This window comes from Musca vetustissima, unplaced genomic scaffold (genome assembly GCF_032173495.1).
Source record: "Musca vetustissima isolate MV318-11 ecotype Yass unplaced genomic scaffold, APGP_CSIRO_Mvet_v1 utg28331, whole genome shotgun sequence".
NCBI lineage: Eukaryota > Metazoa > Arthropoda > Insecta > Diptera > Muscidae > Musca > Musca vetustissima.
Window position 1 is genome coordinate 20,952 of NW_026876907.1, and position 14,802 is coordinate 35,753.

The following is a 14,802-nucleotide window of genomic DNA, read 5'->3' on the forward strand; positions in this document are numbered from 1 at the left end:
TTCACTAGATGGCACTACAGTTACCATTTGCCCGCGCAGAAACGTAAAGCGGAACATAATTGTTTTCCTACAAATTCCGAAAAACCAAATTTCCGTTCTCCATTATATATTGTCACCGAATATATACGATTTTGTAATAAATATAATTTTTTATTAATTTCCCGCCATTAATTTCAATTACGGCGCCTTACGTCCCATTACGTATACCTTACGTACGCTTTTGCCTTGTCTAACAGTAAACTCTCCCAGTTTACTTTGACATTTCTCTCCATTGAATGGAATATTTGAAAGCAAAACCAACAACAACGACAAGTTTTTTTACAAATCGCAATGACATTTTGCCGGCGGTTAGCCTGTTCAAGCTATAAATTCAATCTGGTTCGTTCAGTACCACGTGAACTTCGTTGTTTATCTCTTCAAGCCGCCGGACCGACGAAAACCTCTGCCAACATGTCCCTGAATGAAGCCAAGAAAATCGCTGCCTATCGTGCCGTCGATGAGTGGGTTAAAACCAAAACAGCCGTGGGTATTGGCAGTGGATCAACAGTTGTCTTTGCCGTTGATCGTTTGGCGGAACGTGTCAAGAACGAAGGTTTAGAGGTCGTCTGTGTACCCACCAGTTTCCAAGCACGCCAATTGATTGTCGAGAACAATTTGGTATTGGGTGATTTGGATCGTTATCCCAAATTGGATGTCGCAATTGATGGTGCCGATGAAGTTGACAAAGATATGGTCCTTATCAAGGGTGGTGGCGGCTGCCTGCTGCAAGAGAAAATTGTTGCCTCCTGTGCCGAGAAACTTATCATCATAGCGGATTATACGAAAAATTCCCAAAAGCTGGGTGAACAATACAAGAAAGGTGTACCCATTGAAGTGGTCCCCATGGCTTATGTTCCCATTAGAGAGAAAGTTCAACAACTATTCGGTGGTGAATTGAAGCTGCGTATGGCCGTGGCCAAGGCTGGACCTTGTGTCACCGATAATGGTAATTTCATTTTGGATTGGCATTTCCCCGCAAGTGCCGATTTCAATTGGACTGAAGTGAATCGTGATTTGCTGCTGATTCCCGGTGTCGTGGAGACAGGGTTGTTTGTCAATATGGCCACCAAGGCCTACTTTGGCATGGCTGATGGTTCGGTGAAGACTCAGGAGAAGTAATTTTTAAAAAGGAGAATATTTTTTTTAGTAATATAAGTATAAACCATTCTCGTAACTAATTCTTAAGTCCATGGTTCCATAGATTTTTTTTGTGTGAATCTGTCATATTTTTGTAAAAAAAGCATAGCTTTTTTAATAAAGTTTTATATAAATTATAAATCATAAAAGGGAAGAGACGATAAGCTATCTCTCAAGGTCAAGTGTAATACTTTGGACTTGTTTGTGTGTGTAATGTTCTTGTCTAAGAATCAGCAAAGCCATAAAGCTGATTAGCATAAATTTTTTTATGAAAGATCCATATAAGGTATTTTATTTGTATGGAAAATCTGTAAATGGTTTTCTAATTATCTGGAAGGCCTATAGGGGCACTCCCAATACTAAATAACTTGGAGAGCTTCTGTAGGTCTTCTGAACAATTAGATGGATCTAAACTATATATAAACGCGCCCTTAGTAACGCGTGGATTTATTAAAAAATATTTTTAACGACCCTCAATAGGCGTGGATTTATTAAAACATATTTTTAAGGACCCTCAATAGGCGTGGATTTATTAAAACATATTTTTAAGGACCCTCAATAGGCGTGGATTTATTAAGAAATATTTTTAAGGACCCTCAATAGGCGTTGATTTATTAAGAAATATTTTTAAGGACCATTATCAGGGCGTGAATTTTTTAAAATGTATTTTTAAGGACCCATATTATGGCGCGAATTTATAATAAAGGAAGTCCTATAGGGACACTTTTAATCATTTAGAAGACCTCTGTGAGGTCTCCAGATTATTTAGTAGACCTCTAGGAGGTCCTCAAATGATCAATATGAGCCATAAGAGTTCTCTCAATTATTAAGTAGACCTCTAGGAGGTCTTCAAATGATCAATAAGAGGCATAAGAGTTCTCTCAATTATTAAGTAGACTTGTAGTAGACCTCAAAACTTATTAGAAGACCTGTAGGTGGTCTTCTAAGTGTATAGAAGGTCTTTAGGAGGTCCCTATTCATTTGAAAAAACTGAATTAGACCTTCTAATTATTTAGAAGACCTAGAGAAGTTATCCTTATTATTAAGAAGGCCTGTATGAGGTCTCCTAATTGCCAGGAAATCCCATAGGAGCTCTTCCAATTATTTAGAAGGCCTGTTGGTGGTCTTTAATTGTCAAGAAGTCCTATATGGACTCTTCTAATGATTTAGAAGTTCCGTCTAATTACCAAGAAGATTTGTAAGAACTCTGTAGATTATTTAGAAGACCTGTAAGAGGTCTTCAACTTATCAATAAGAGCAATTAGTGTTCTCTTGATTATTTAGTAGACCCGCAGTAGATCTCGTAACCTTTTAGAAGATTTGTAGAAGTTTTTTCTAATTATCAAGAAGGCATGTAGGAGCTCTTATAATTATTTATACGGCCTAACAGATCCCGAATAATTATTTATTAGACCCGTTGAATAGGGAAAGTGATTTTGCGGATTTTTAAATCGTTCTTCAACCAAATCGGCTGTAATTTCAAATCTTGGATTCTCTTTGAGTAAAAAATCTCCTTAACAAAAATAATCGACATTGGTCCACTTTTAGTTGTAGCCCCTATATAACGGTACATTCAATTTGACTGGTCTTGAAGAAGTCTTCTAACCGAATTGGTTGTTATTTGGTATTTTGTGTTCGCTTTGGGTAGAAAGTCTCCCTAGCAAAAATTATCGTTATTGCTCCACTTTTAGGTATAGCCCCCACACAGCTAATCCTCCGATTTTCCATATTTCGAATATTTTGGACACATTTTCCATTCGAATTGACTGTAATTTTATATTATGGGTTCTCTTTGCGTAGAAAGCCTCCCTACCCTAAAATTATCAATATTGGTCCACTTTTGGTTATAGCCCCCATATAAGGATACCTCCAATTTTCGGTTTTTTGAAAATATTATTCTAATAGAATTGCTTGTAATTTGATATTTCGGATTCTCATTAGGTAGTAAATCTCTCTACCAAAAATTATCTATAATGATCCACTTTTGGTTAACGAAATCTCGATTATCGGGATTTTGAAGAAGTTTTTCAACCATGTTAGCTGTAATTTGGGTTAAAAAATCTCCCTACCAAAAATTAGCAATATTGGTCCACTATAAGGTATAGGTCCCATTCAGCAGAACCAACGATTTTTTTTTTTTAATTATTAAATTCATAACATTTTTTTTTTTTTTTGTTCTCTTTGTTACTTTACAAAGTCTTTTCGTTTGGGGTAAATAACTAAATACAAAAAAATATATAGAAAAAAGAATTCTAAACTATTAATATCTCACTCGCAGATATTATTGATATATTACCAGCATCCTCGATTCCTTTTTTTCATTTTAACCTAACTTAAAACGACTTTTTATTGCGACCAGGCATAATACTATTTTTCAAATAATTAAACAGCGACAATAGGCCCTGTTTTTTGCCACGTGAAAAGTAATTGCTAACAACATCTTGATCTCCGGCCAGGTGGCTATCACTGACAGTGGTGGGTAGGACATTATCGTTTGCACTCAGTGAGACAAACAATGCAAATGGGACCATCCACAGGCAAATTGTGAAGTAGGCCAGGATCTGAAACGAGAAACAGAAAATTATTAAAAATCTAAATTTTAAATTCCAAATCGAATAGCATACCTGTGTAAATGGATAATACACCGAGGTGAAATATTGAAAAGCCAACAAATGATTGGCTATCAGGCACCCCACCGTACCAATAAACGGCAGCGAAAGGAATTTAATAAACGGAAATGTGCTCATAATGGCCAGGTGCAATAGCTGCGTTACAAATCCCATTATAATCATGCTCCAGGGTAGATCATCACAGAAGATGAACATGACATATACGAACATGGTAAAGCTAATCATCATTAAGATCATTTTTCGCGCCGCACTTGTATACTCCTCCACCAGTTCGGCAATGTAGTAGAGGCCGGCAGCTAAACAAACAAAAACTGCATTAATATTCCAATCGCATGCTAGATCCAATTACCACTCACCAATTGATATGGTTACAAAAACAATTTGAAATATCAACGCTATCCAACTTAAAATGTACATAAAACCCATGATTAATAATTCCGAAATGGGTTGGACCCGTATATAAATTCACTACACAGAAGTACGTCTAATGATGATGTTATTTCTTTTGTTGTTGTTGTTTCCTGTTCTTGTCAAATTATGTTGCAGCTGTCATTTATGTTATATCACAAACATATATATCTAATATATATTTAATTATTATATATTTTGTTTTACAAAATTTGTTGTTTAATAACAAAACAACATTTCCACACAGGCAAAAAAATTCCCAATTCGAAAGGCGGCTGTCGCTGACTGTAAATAACTGAAACGTCATCATCAGCTGTACGGAGACAACAACAAAACGAAAACTAGGTAAACAAAACAAAATTAATGACAATTCACGGATGAAAACCAAACCAATCAAAAATGCAGGGTTTTAAAAATCGACAACGAAGTCCATCGGAAGTATCAACAACCGAACCTGCTCTAATCTACAGCATAATTAGAAACCTAAAGTGGTGGGGAAAGTGAAACCTTGACACGTATATATCTTCTGTCTTATGTCTATAGCCATCGACATTATTCCAATTTTATATTCTTATATCTTTCTGTAAGCTTCTCATCTCTCTTTATTTCCCCAATATTTTTTCCCCTATAGATCTATCATTATCTCTTTTCTACTCGTAGATGATCACAACGGACCTAACGGTCTCAGAGTGTTGCAGCCACATAAGCGACTGCACATCCGTAAACCTAACTTAACCTAAGGTCACACAGCAAGCGAAAGTCAGCTGTTTCTTCAAGTCAAGTCTAAAGGGGGAAACACATACGTGGATACAGGCCTGGCCTTTTAGGTTAGTTTTGTATGAAATCCCAATTTATAAAGGAATGTCAAATTCAAACTTGAATTCGGACGCCGTTCCCCTTTATTCTTTTACAATAAAAGGGGCCAACTTAACATACTAATCCCTTAAGGGCAAAAATTTCACCGTTTGTTACGTTTTCACAATGAAAGTCAATTCTCAATAATGGATTTTGACAGCAAACTTGAGTAGCAGCTGATAAGCCTCTGAAGTTCCTGGATGACCTTATATATAGGCCTTGGCCAATAAGATCATCCAGAGAGACCAATTGGGCTAGTCAAAACTGATAAAAATCAGTATACGACTGACAGGACTGTAGTTATGGGAAGGGACGACATACATGGGACCTTTACTGCCATCCGCGACAGTCTAGAGGAACAGAGTAGGGAACTATTCGACCAACTGGACAGGTTTGTAGCGGAAGAGCAAAGTTGTGGATACACATCCAGGAACTGCTACTAAATCTTACCCTGACTGATGATGAGCTACGGACACTACGGTGATTCCGTCCAAATTTACACAGGTGGATTGCTGTAGCATCAACGAAGGAAGTGTACACCCTGTCGACCAACGGGATACAAGTCTGTCTCCAAAAGGTCCTGTGTCGGCAAATGCCGACAATAAGCTTCAAAGGCAGACCGCAACTGAAGCGATGCCCGACCATGGGGAATCTATCGAGAACCCAGCAGCGGACATAGATTCAAAGGTTGGAACTGCCCGACAAATATTCGATACGAAGCACTATAAACGTTCTGTATCTTATCTTCGCGTATTCGTAGGGTGAGCTTCGAATTTGTCCCTCAGAATAAATCTGTGATGCGCATTCTCTAATCAGAATGTCCACAGCCTTCGCCCAAAAAGACGATAACTTCACGTCTGACTGACCCATCTACATCGTATGCAGCGAAACTGCACAAACTGCGGAGAAGAAACCTAGTGCAGAGAAGGCATCAACCTCTTGTGGAAAGGCAAACTTCAAACTTTCTGGTCAAAGACAGAAAAAACCATACGACAGACCGACCGCGGTAGCTGCTGATGATGATCTTCAAGTGGCAATCATCGACAAATTTGATCCTTATGGTAAGTACGATTAGAGATACATTAAGTAATAAACTGCTTGAAGAGCAAATCGAAAGATTTCCTTGTGAGAACTGGTGACGCACTCTGTTTGGCGCACTCTGGGTCATCCTTGCTGAGGTCTCCTTATCTGATATCCAGACTGATTCTCACAGCCTGGGTTCCCACAACTTGTTACGTGTCCTGATAAGGCGGCGCTAGATTGGACCATCCGGCTCGCTGGCGGTCACAGGGTCAGGTTCTCAACCATCCATTCTAGCCCAACAGGATGAACATGAATATCTTTTGTCCTAAATAAAGGCACACACACAGATAATTACAAACACAAACCAGCTTTGATAGGGGAGTATTGGTGTTGCTACTCCCGCATTTGCCCTCCCTTCCATTTACATACACATAGACTAGTATACCTTACTAAATGTTGCAGTCGCAAGGTTGATATTTTTGTTACCCGACACCCACTGAACATACCCCGTCCGATATGGTAACCTCCTACTCGTACATATGGTAATCTCATGTGTTTTCCAATATGGTAACATGTCTTCTTCTTCATTCTCTTTCAGTCTGATGCACAAGTGCATCAGGTTAAAAAAATTTTTTTTTTGCGCCACAGCACTATAAAGGCAGGGATGAAAGGTAAGTTATAATAAAAAAAATAAAGATGTTTTCATTCATATATATTTTTTTATTTTTAGGCTAAAAGCGCCGCCGGTACAACAATCAATTGGACCCCCACGCAACAAAACTTCGGACATGGCTGACGATTTGAAGACGATGGACGATGTGCGTGGTACAATTTTATCACGTGGGGAACTCCCACACCCTGAGGATCGAAAGCCGGGCATGAAACATCTTTCCGGAGTGAGTATTCCTACGCTTCCATCACGTGGAGTCTCAACGGGACCGGTAACCTATTTGTGTGTTAGTGGAGTCTCATTCCACATACACATAGACCTTGTGTTGCCAGTCCTGTTTCTCTATTTTTATTACTATAGAACCCTAACACATAGTATAGGATTGGCAACGCAACTACTTGTTTTGAATGAATACCAATAAGAAGAAGAAGAATGTTGTTCTTGTGTTCATTCATTTCCTTGTTTGTTTACATCTTGTCTTTTTTTATTCAACCATTTTGTGTTTTTATCTTTTGGTAGGTTTTTCCTGTACGCGTGCCGATAAAGTTTTCGGTGAGTATTTTGCAATTAATATTTTGATGTTATTTATTTACACATTGTTTTATTTTTGCAGTTCAGCATATGTGGAAGAGGTCATTCGGTCTATATGACCGAATGTTGTGGAGGGTTTACAAACCCAGTTTCGTGAGTATATCCCCTTACCATGTTTTCAATATTGTTAACAAATATTACTGGCTTCTTGCAGGTACAATTCTACATGTTGATCGTCAGCTCTTTCATAATGGACATTGGTATTCGGTCACCTCCTCCTTTGCATTTACAACCCGGTGTAGCATGAATGGGTAAGTTTTTGTTGAAATATACTATTATTTGTTGGTCGGACGGACGGACGATGGTGTTTGGGTAGGGGTATGTAATTTTTTTATTTTTGCGGACGGACGGACTTCAGTGACACCAATTTCAAGGTGTGTTTTTTTTTTTTGAACGGACGGATATCATTTGTAAATTTCGGGGGTATTTATTTCTCGATTTATTTCCTAGATTTGTGGCTTTATTTTCTAGATTTGTGGGTGTAGGTATCTATTGATGGGGTTATAAGGACTATCCATGATTGAAGCTAATAAATTTAGCATGTTCACTGTTCCCTTTCTCGACTTTTTATTTTGTGAAAAGACTTCCAACCGGTCCAGTATTGGGGGTCTGAATTTTAAAAAGATTAATTAATGAAAGTCGCTATCATTAATAAAAAAAACTCACACTTATTTATAGGCAATTATATCAATTGCGGTAGGAGCTTTATGTTGAAGTGTTTCATTGGGTTTATAGTTAGCGTCGTGGGATGTTTTAATAGGTTTGGTTGGCATTAGCTGGTACTATTTTTTTAGTTGGAATCTGACATTTGTACCTGCCACTTTGGACTAACTTCCTCAGTACGCGATGGCATAGTTCCGACCTGCTACATTAATGGGGAAGCCATATATGTGGAATTGGTTCAGCTACATCGCTGTAAAAGCCGTAGCCTTGTTGGAATTCCTAACTATTTAACTTGTACCATCTTTGTCATCCTACTATTATTCCCAACGGTGTTAAGTTTTGAGATCCTTAGCATGACAAGTTCCTAATGGTTTTCCTTGAAGGTCTTCTATTTCAACCATGTTATTCCCTATTGGTTTTACTACCCTACATTTCAAAAACTTTCTGCAGAATTTGGCGTTGATGTTTTTCCCAAAGTCACTTAGAACATGGTTTCTTCGGAAGACTTCTTGTCCTGGAATAAATTTCATTAACCTAGCTCGTTGGTTGTAGCGTTTTGCACTCCTCTCATAGGCTTCGTGTAGATTTTGAGCTATCTTTTCTCTTATAATTTCTAATTTTTCCTTTCGAGTTAGGTCGGTTATGGCATGGTCGCATAAGGATTTTAGTTTCCTGGCTAGTTTGTAGTCACTACCGTTTGTGTACATTTCGTAACCAAAAAGGGCGAAGAACGGAGTAACCTTCGTAGCGGCATGGACAGAAGACCGTAATGCGCATTCAATTTCGGTTAAATATGTATCCCATTCTCTATGATCTTCGCCTAAATAGGCTCGTATCGCTGCTAGCACGGATTGGTTTACCCTCTCCGAGGCATTCGACTGTGGCGAGTAGGGTGCTGTTTGAATATGATTAATTTTAAACAGTTCAATCATATTTTTAAAACTTTTGGAGGTAAATTGGGCCCCATTATCCGTGTGGACAGTTTCTGGTACACCAAATTTCCTGAAAACTTCCTCTATCAAAAATTGAACTACGTTCGCAGTGGTTGCCTCCTTCATGGCTTTTAGAAAAACAAATTTAGAAAAATGGTCAACAACTATAAATATATAGCTGTTGCCAGATTTCGAGCGCGGATATTTACCTAAAAAGTCCATGTACAATTTTTGGAAGGGTCTTTCCGTCACGACCTCGCATCCAATCATGGGTTGTGTATTTTGATTAATTGGTTTTGTCTCTTTACATATTTGGCAATTGGCTATATATTGCCTCACTTGAGAGGTCATTTTTGGCCAGTAATAAAATTTGTGAAGGCGATGAAGCGTTTTAGAAATACCCCCGTGACCTGATGTTGGCTCGTTATGGGCCTTTTCTATCAATAGATGGGTTAAGGATTCAGGAATCCATAGTTTCCACGGCATTTCATCCAATTCCAAATCAGTCTCATGCCTGGTGCGTTTAAAAATTAATGCATTTTCAATTTTTAAATCGGGCAATTTATATTTGTTTTCTTCTATATGCTGAATTAAACTTTTATAGTCTGGACTTTCGAATTCTGTGGTCTCAAAATCGAATAAGTTATCCAGTATCTCACATCCCTCGACTACTTCTAAGCGGGATAACATATCCGCGACTACATTGTCCTTGCCTTTTCGATGTACAATGTTAAAGTTGTACCCCTGCAGCGTGAGCGACCATCGGGCAAGTCTTCCACTCAAGTCTTTTACCCCCATTAGCCATTTCAAGCTAGCATGGTCCGTTATGACTGTAAATTTCATCAGCTCCACATATGGTCTAAATTTTTTTACAGCCATAACGGCCGCTAAACACTCTTTTTCAGTTACACTGTAATTCTTTTGACCGCTGTTTAGCTTTTGGGAGTAAAAGGCTATGGGGAACTCTTCCTCATTATCTCCCTTTTGGAACAAAACGGCTCCTATGCCATGCTCGGAGGCGTCACATTGAATGTAAAATTGCTTCGAAAAATCTGGATGTTTAAGAACTGGTGCTGTGGTCAATGCTGTTTTTAGGTTCTCAAAGGCTTCTATGGCTTTAGAATTCATGGTGAATTTAGGGCTTTTCTTTAGGGTATCCGTTAATGGAGCAGAAATACTTGCGAAATTTTTAATAAAACGGCGGTACCAGCCCGCCGTACCTAAGAAGCTTCTAACTTCTCGAGGACTTCTCGGCACCCTTAAATTTCGGATAGCTTGAACTTTTTCCGGATCAGTTTTTAAAACCCCGCCTCCAACAATGAAACCTAAGTATTTCAATTCTTTAAAACAGAACATGCTTTTTTTGAGACCTATTGTTAGGTTCGCTTGCTTCAAACAATCTGCTACCTGTTCTAATAGTTTCAAATGTCCATTAAAGTCTTCGGAGATAACGAGTAGATCATCTAAATATATGAATACATTGGCCTTTAGCCTAGCCGGTATTACTTTATCCATTAGGCGGCATAAGCGCTGTGCGGCATTACATAAGCCGAATGGCATCATTCTAAATTGATAAAGCGGACGCCCCGGCACAGTGAAGGCCGTGTATGGTCTCGATTCCTCATCCAGCTCTATTTGCCAAAAGGCATGCTTTAAATCTACACTGCTGATGAATACGGTTTGGTCTATTCTACTAAGAATCCCATCGATGTTCTGCAATGGATAGGCGTCTTTTACCGTGACGGCATTTAATTTGCGCGCATCCAAGCAAAAGCGATTCTTCCCTGGTTTGCGTACTATTGTTGTTCTATTATTCCAGGGGCTGTTACTTTCCTCGATAACATTCAACTCAAGCATCTTGTCCAACTCTTCATAAACTATTTCCTGCATGGCTGGTGATATGGGATAATGCTTATCTTTGATCGGCTGAGTTCCTTCTACCAGCTGTATACTATGTTTTTCCAATGTCGTATGACCTAACCCATGTTTTTCGAAGGATGGAAATTTCTCAATAACTTTTTGCAATTCTTCTTTTTGTTCTGATGTAAGAGAATGCATTGTTTTTTTATATTCAGTTTCGTCGGCAAACTTCGCTTGAATCTTTTCAATGTCAATTTCATGGACTTCTATAACATCCGGGGCTAGTTTAAACGCTTTCCAGAAGTCTATTCCTAGGTATAAGGGTTGTTCTAGGTCAGGGCATAAGTAGAAACAAATTTCTTTATTTAATTCTTTATATTCAACTTTCACTCTTATTTTCCCTAATATGCGATGTAGTTGACCCGAAGCTGTTCTTATGTTAGTATAGTATGATTCTGGACCCAGTTCCAATTCTTCGATTAATTCCCGACATCCTTTTCCTAATATAGAAACCGTGGCTCCAGAATCTAGTAAACCTCTAATTGGTTTCTGTCCAATTTTTATTGTGGCGTATGGCCTTGGATCAGAGGTTTCATTAAATTTTCTTACTGACTCTGTTACCATGTTTCTCAGTCTTTTATTTTCCTCTTTTCTTTGCCTAAGTTTCAATATCCTTTCAAATTTTTTTGGATTTTGTTTTACTGGAGGTATTGGCTTTTCTTTTGTTGCAGTATATGTTTCATCTGCTGCATTTATACCTGTATTTTCTTCCTCTCCAAATATTCTCTTTCTGACTATTTCATAGTTAGATTTTCTAATTTCAACAGGGATGTAGTGTCTAGTGGAAGCGTAAGACGTATTTTCTATTTTTGTTGTTGCTGGTGTGGCGTTGCGGGTTTGTCTACCGAACATGATCTTCCCGCCGACATCATGTTCTTCTGGCCGTTTTCCGACTTACACTTCGGACACCTAGGTGCTACGGTATTGGGCTGACCGCATCGGTAGCAAAAGAGTGATCGCTGTGTGGACAGACAATCCATAAACCTATGGCCAGATTTGCGACAGTTCCAGCAAACTGGTTCGGTTTGAACTTCGGCCACTACTTGAACGTCATCCTCTTCATAAAATGCATAATCGTCATACTCATATCTATCATGATTGATTTCGTTGACTCTTATTTGACGGGCTTGAGGGTGAGGAGGAGGAGGAGGCATATACCTAACATCACGCTTTGAGCACGTCTTTTCTGCTAAAATGCACTCCATTCTTAACTGTTCCATGGAACAGATATTCATTGGGTATATCATCCTAAACATTTCCCCCTTTAAATTTCTTTTAATAATCTGAATTAACTCGCCTTCAGATATGGGTTGAACTAGTCTGGACCTCAATGTATTAATAGATTGGAAATAGTTATCTATGTCTTCTCCGGGTTTAAGCTTCCTATCTACTATTTCGCTCATCACCTCAAAGTTTGATCTAGTAGTGCTATACCTCCGGTAAAGCGCGTCTTTTAAAGACGGCCAATCTTTAACTATACCTGTCTTTATTTGGAGCCAGTACCACTCATATGCGCCTCCAGATAGAAGAGACTGGAATTCGGCGAAGATTTCCTCCCACGAAACTCTATATTGGTTTTTTAAGTATTCCAATCTAAATACAAAATCTTCAACCGACATACCAGACTGATTACCATCAAACTTCAGTTTAAATTTCTCCATTTTGCTCGGTCTATCCAGATTGTGACCAGGAGGGGCAAACATCATATTATTTGATGAAATCTCTGGACGTCTATTGTTATCGACTGTTGGTGGGGGAATTGGAAAGGAAAATGGCACGTTGCTCTGTTGATGATTTGTGTCGTTTCTACCAATACTCATATTTTTCACTACATCTCCCAATTTTCCTATCGCATCATACACCTTTTTCATCTCCTCTCCTATACACTCTTGTATTAGAGGCCTCAAATTTATTTGGGCATTATTTACTCCTGCATCTACCATTTCCCTCAGAACATTATTCACCTCGTTATTCATCGGTGAAGGATTATGCGAAGAGCTAGCTACATTACCATTAGATACCATGTACGAGTTAGGAGTGGGATTAGAATTGGTATTTATAGTCTGAGACATGTCAATTATTGATGGATCTATGCCGGAAGACGGATTCACCATATTGCCACTTTTATCTTTCTTCCTATATTTTGGCAATGTTTGCACAGAAATTCTACTCACATCAAAAGACGCAGTGCGATTTCTCTTGCTTCTACGTTCTGTATGTAATACGTTTTCCTCATTCATTGGCAAATGCCTAAGATTCTACCAACATTTGAAAGAAAAAATGTATCGCTCAACTTAATATTTCTTTAAAAATCAAAATTTATAAAAATTAAAAAGATAATAGAAAAAAATCAAGGTAATAAAAAAATCAAGGTAATAAAAAAATCAAGGTCATAAAACAATATATGTAAATATAAAAAAAAACTATCAAAACATATAAATAAACAAGTTATAGATTCACAATACACAATACAAAACAGATAGGGGTTTTCCTTAAGATGGGTATGTGAGGTGTGTGTTTAATTATTTTGTTTTAAATTTATGCAGTATTTTTAAAAAAATGCCCTTTCGGCTATCCAAGCTGGTTAAGACGAACACTAAAACAAGATTGAGTTTTCACATTTTTTTCGACTTGGTCTCTACGGCAGTTTTTCATTTTGAAAAAAAAAGATCTCGTAAATAGGATGTACAACTAACATCTGTCATACTATTCAGATGACTATTGCACTTTTCCCTTGGTCGAAATTCAACTATTGCAGTTACACGAAATATTACATAAAACACAAAATACAGGTCATTCACAATACATACATTGTTACACACTAGACGAACAAGTTATTGCACTGACCGACTTTTATCTGGAAGTATTATACTAGATATCCTATTCTACCTTAAAACTAATATTGCACATTACATGTTTCCAAAAGGAAACATGGCTCAATACCAGCCAGGTCAAAGGATATCGCTATAATACTTATTACTATATTTTTCCCTATGGTCTATTGTTATTGCACTTCGGTGTTATTGCACAATAATAAAATTTGTGGTTCTAAGAAACCTAATTTTGGTTTGGGCGCCATCTGTTACGTGTCCTGATAAGGCGGCGCTAGATTGGACCATCCGGCTCGCTGGCGGTCACAGGGTCAGGTTCTCAACCATCCATTCTAGCCCAACAGGATGAACATGAATATCTTTTGTCCTAAATAAAGGCACACACACAAATAATTACAAACACAAACCAGCTTTGATAGGGGAGTATTGGTGTTGCTACTCCCGCATTTGCCCTCCCTTCCATGGTTTCCAAAATGTCCTCTATTCATTTTGTTGGAAACCCCACATCACACACACACTCACCTCATCACCTTTTTAAAGAATATCCCCTTTACAAACAAATTAACACATATTTAGTTTTCAATTATAACACTAAAACATATTGGACATTTATTGAATAGTTTGCCTTAATACTAATGTTGATTATTATTCTTTGCTTTTTCTTGGCAATTGAATTCCTAACACCAGTAATAATAATATAATTTTAAGGTTGTCTTTAAGATACTCCTAGAAAATTTTAGAGAGATTCTGAGTTGCTCACTTCTTCAGCAGGTTGATTGATTGACTATTAAGTTCCTAACCTAAGGGAGCTCGCTTAGACAGGCTGTTCTTTTCGGGCTATATTGCCTCGATATATTACAAAAATGAGAATCTTGCTATCGGTTTCCAGGAATATAAATCGCTTCTCAGAAGATTAACCTGGCGTTAAAAATCCTTACAATATCACTTTTTTTTTCTTACAAGCTGAGACAAACACATAGACAACACATTAACACACACAGGATTTTTTTTTTTTGTTTTTTTTTTGAAATTCTTCTCTGACAGATTGTCTGCTGGAGGTTCGGTTCAGTGACCGCCAATCTTATTATATTCTTCTTCGATCG

The 14,802-nt window shown here is 37.9% G+C and overlaps 2 protein-coding genes across 2 annotated transcripts; one reads left to right on the top strand and one right to left on the bottom strand.

The window, feature by feature from the left end:
• The first annotated feature begins 447 nt into the window (after positions 1-447).
• On the top strand, positions 448-1,158 carry LOC133321425 (ribose-5-phosphate isomerase-like). The gene has a single exon (XM_061530511.1). The coding sequence runs from the start codon at positions 451-453 to the stop codon at positions 1,156-1,158; it is 708 nt and encodes a 235-aa protein (XP_061386495.1). The 5' UTR covers positions 448-450.
• A 2,351-nt stretch (positions 1,159-3,509) lies between these two features.
• On the bottom strand, positions 3,510-4,245 carry LOC133321429 (protein TEX261-like). Its single transcript, XM_061530517.1, has 3 exons — positions 4,163-4,245; positions 3,801-4,102; positions 3,510-3,737 (listed from the first exon to the last, which is right to left on the bottom strand). Exons 1-3 carry the CDS (start codon positions 4,230-4,232, stop codon positions 3,510-3,512), a joined length of 600 nt encoding a protein of 199 aa, XP_061386501.1. The 5' UTR covers positions 4,233-4,245.
• Positions 4,246-14,802: the final 10,557 nt, after the last annotated feature.

Coding starts and splice junctions, on each gene's coding strand:
- LOC133321425 (XM_061530511.1), top strand. CDS start 451: ATGTCCCTGAATGAAGCCAAGAAAATCGCTGCCTATCGTGCCGTCGAT.
- LOC133321429 (XM_061530517.1), bottom strand. CDS start 4,232: ATGGGTTTTATGTACATTTTAAGTTGGATAGCGTTGATATTTCAAATT. Junction 4,103..4,162: donor TTTTGTAACCATATCAATTG/GTGAGTGGTAAT, acceptor TTGTTTGTTTAG/CTGCCGGCCTCTACTACATT. Junction 3,738..3,800: donor TGTATTATCCATTTACACAG/GTATGCTATTCG, acceptor TTCTCGTTTCAG/ATCCTGGCCTACTTCACAAT.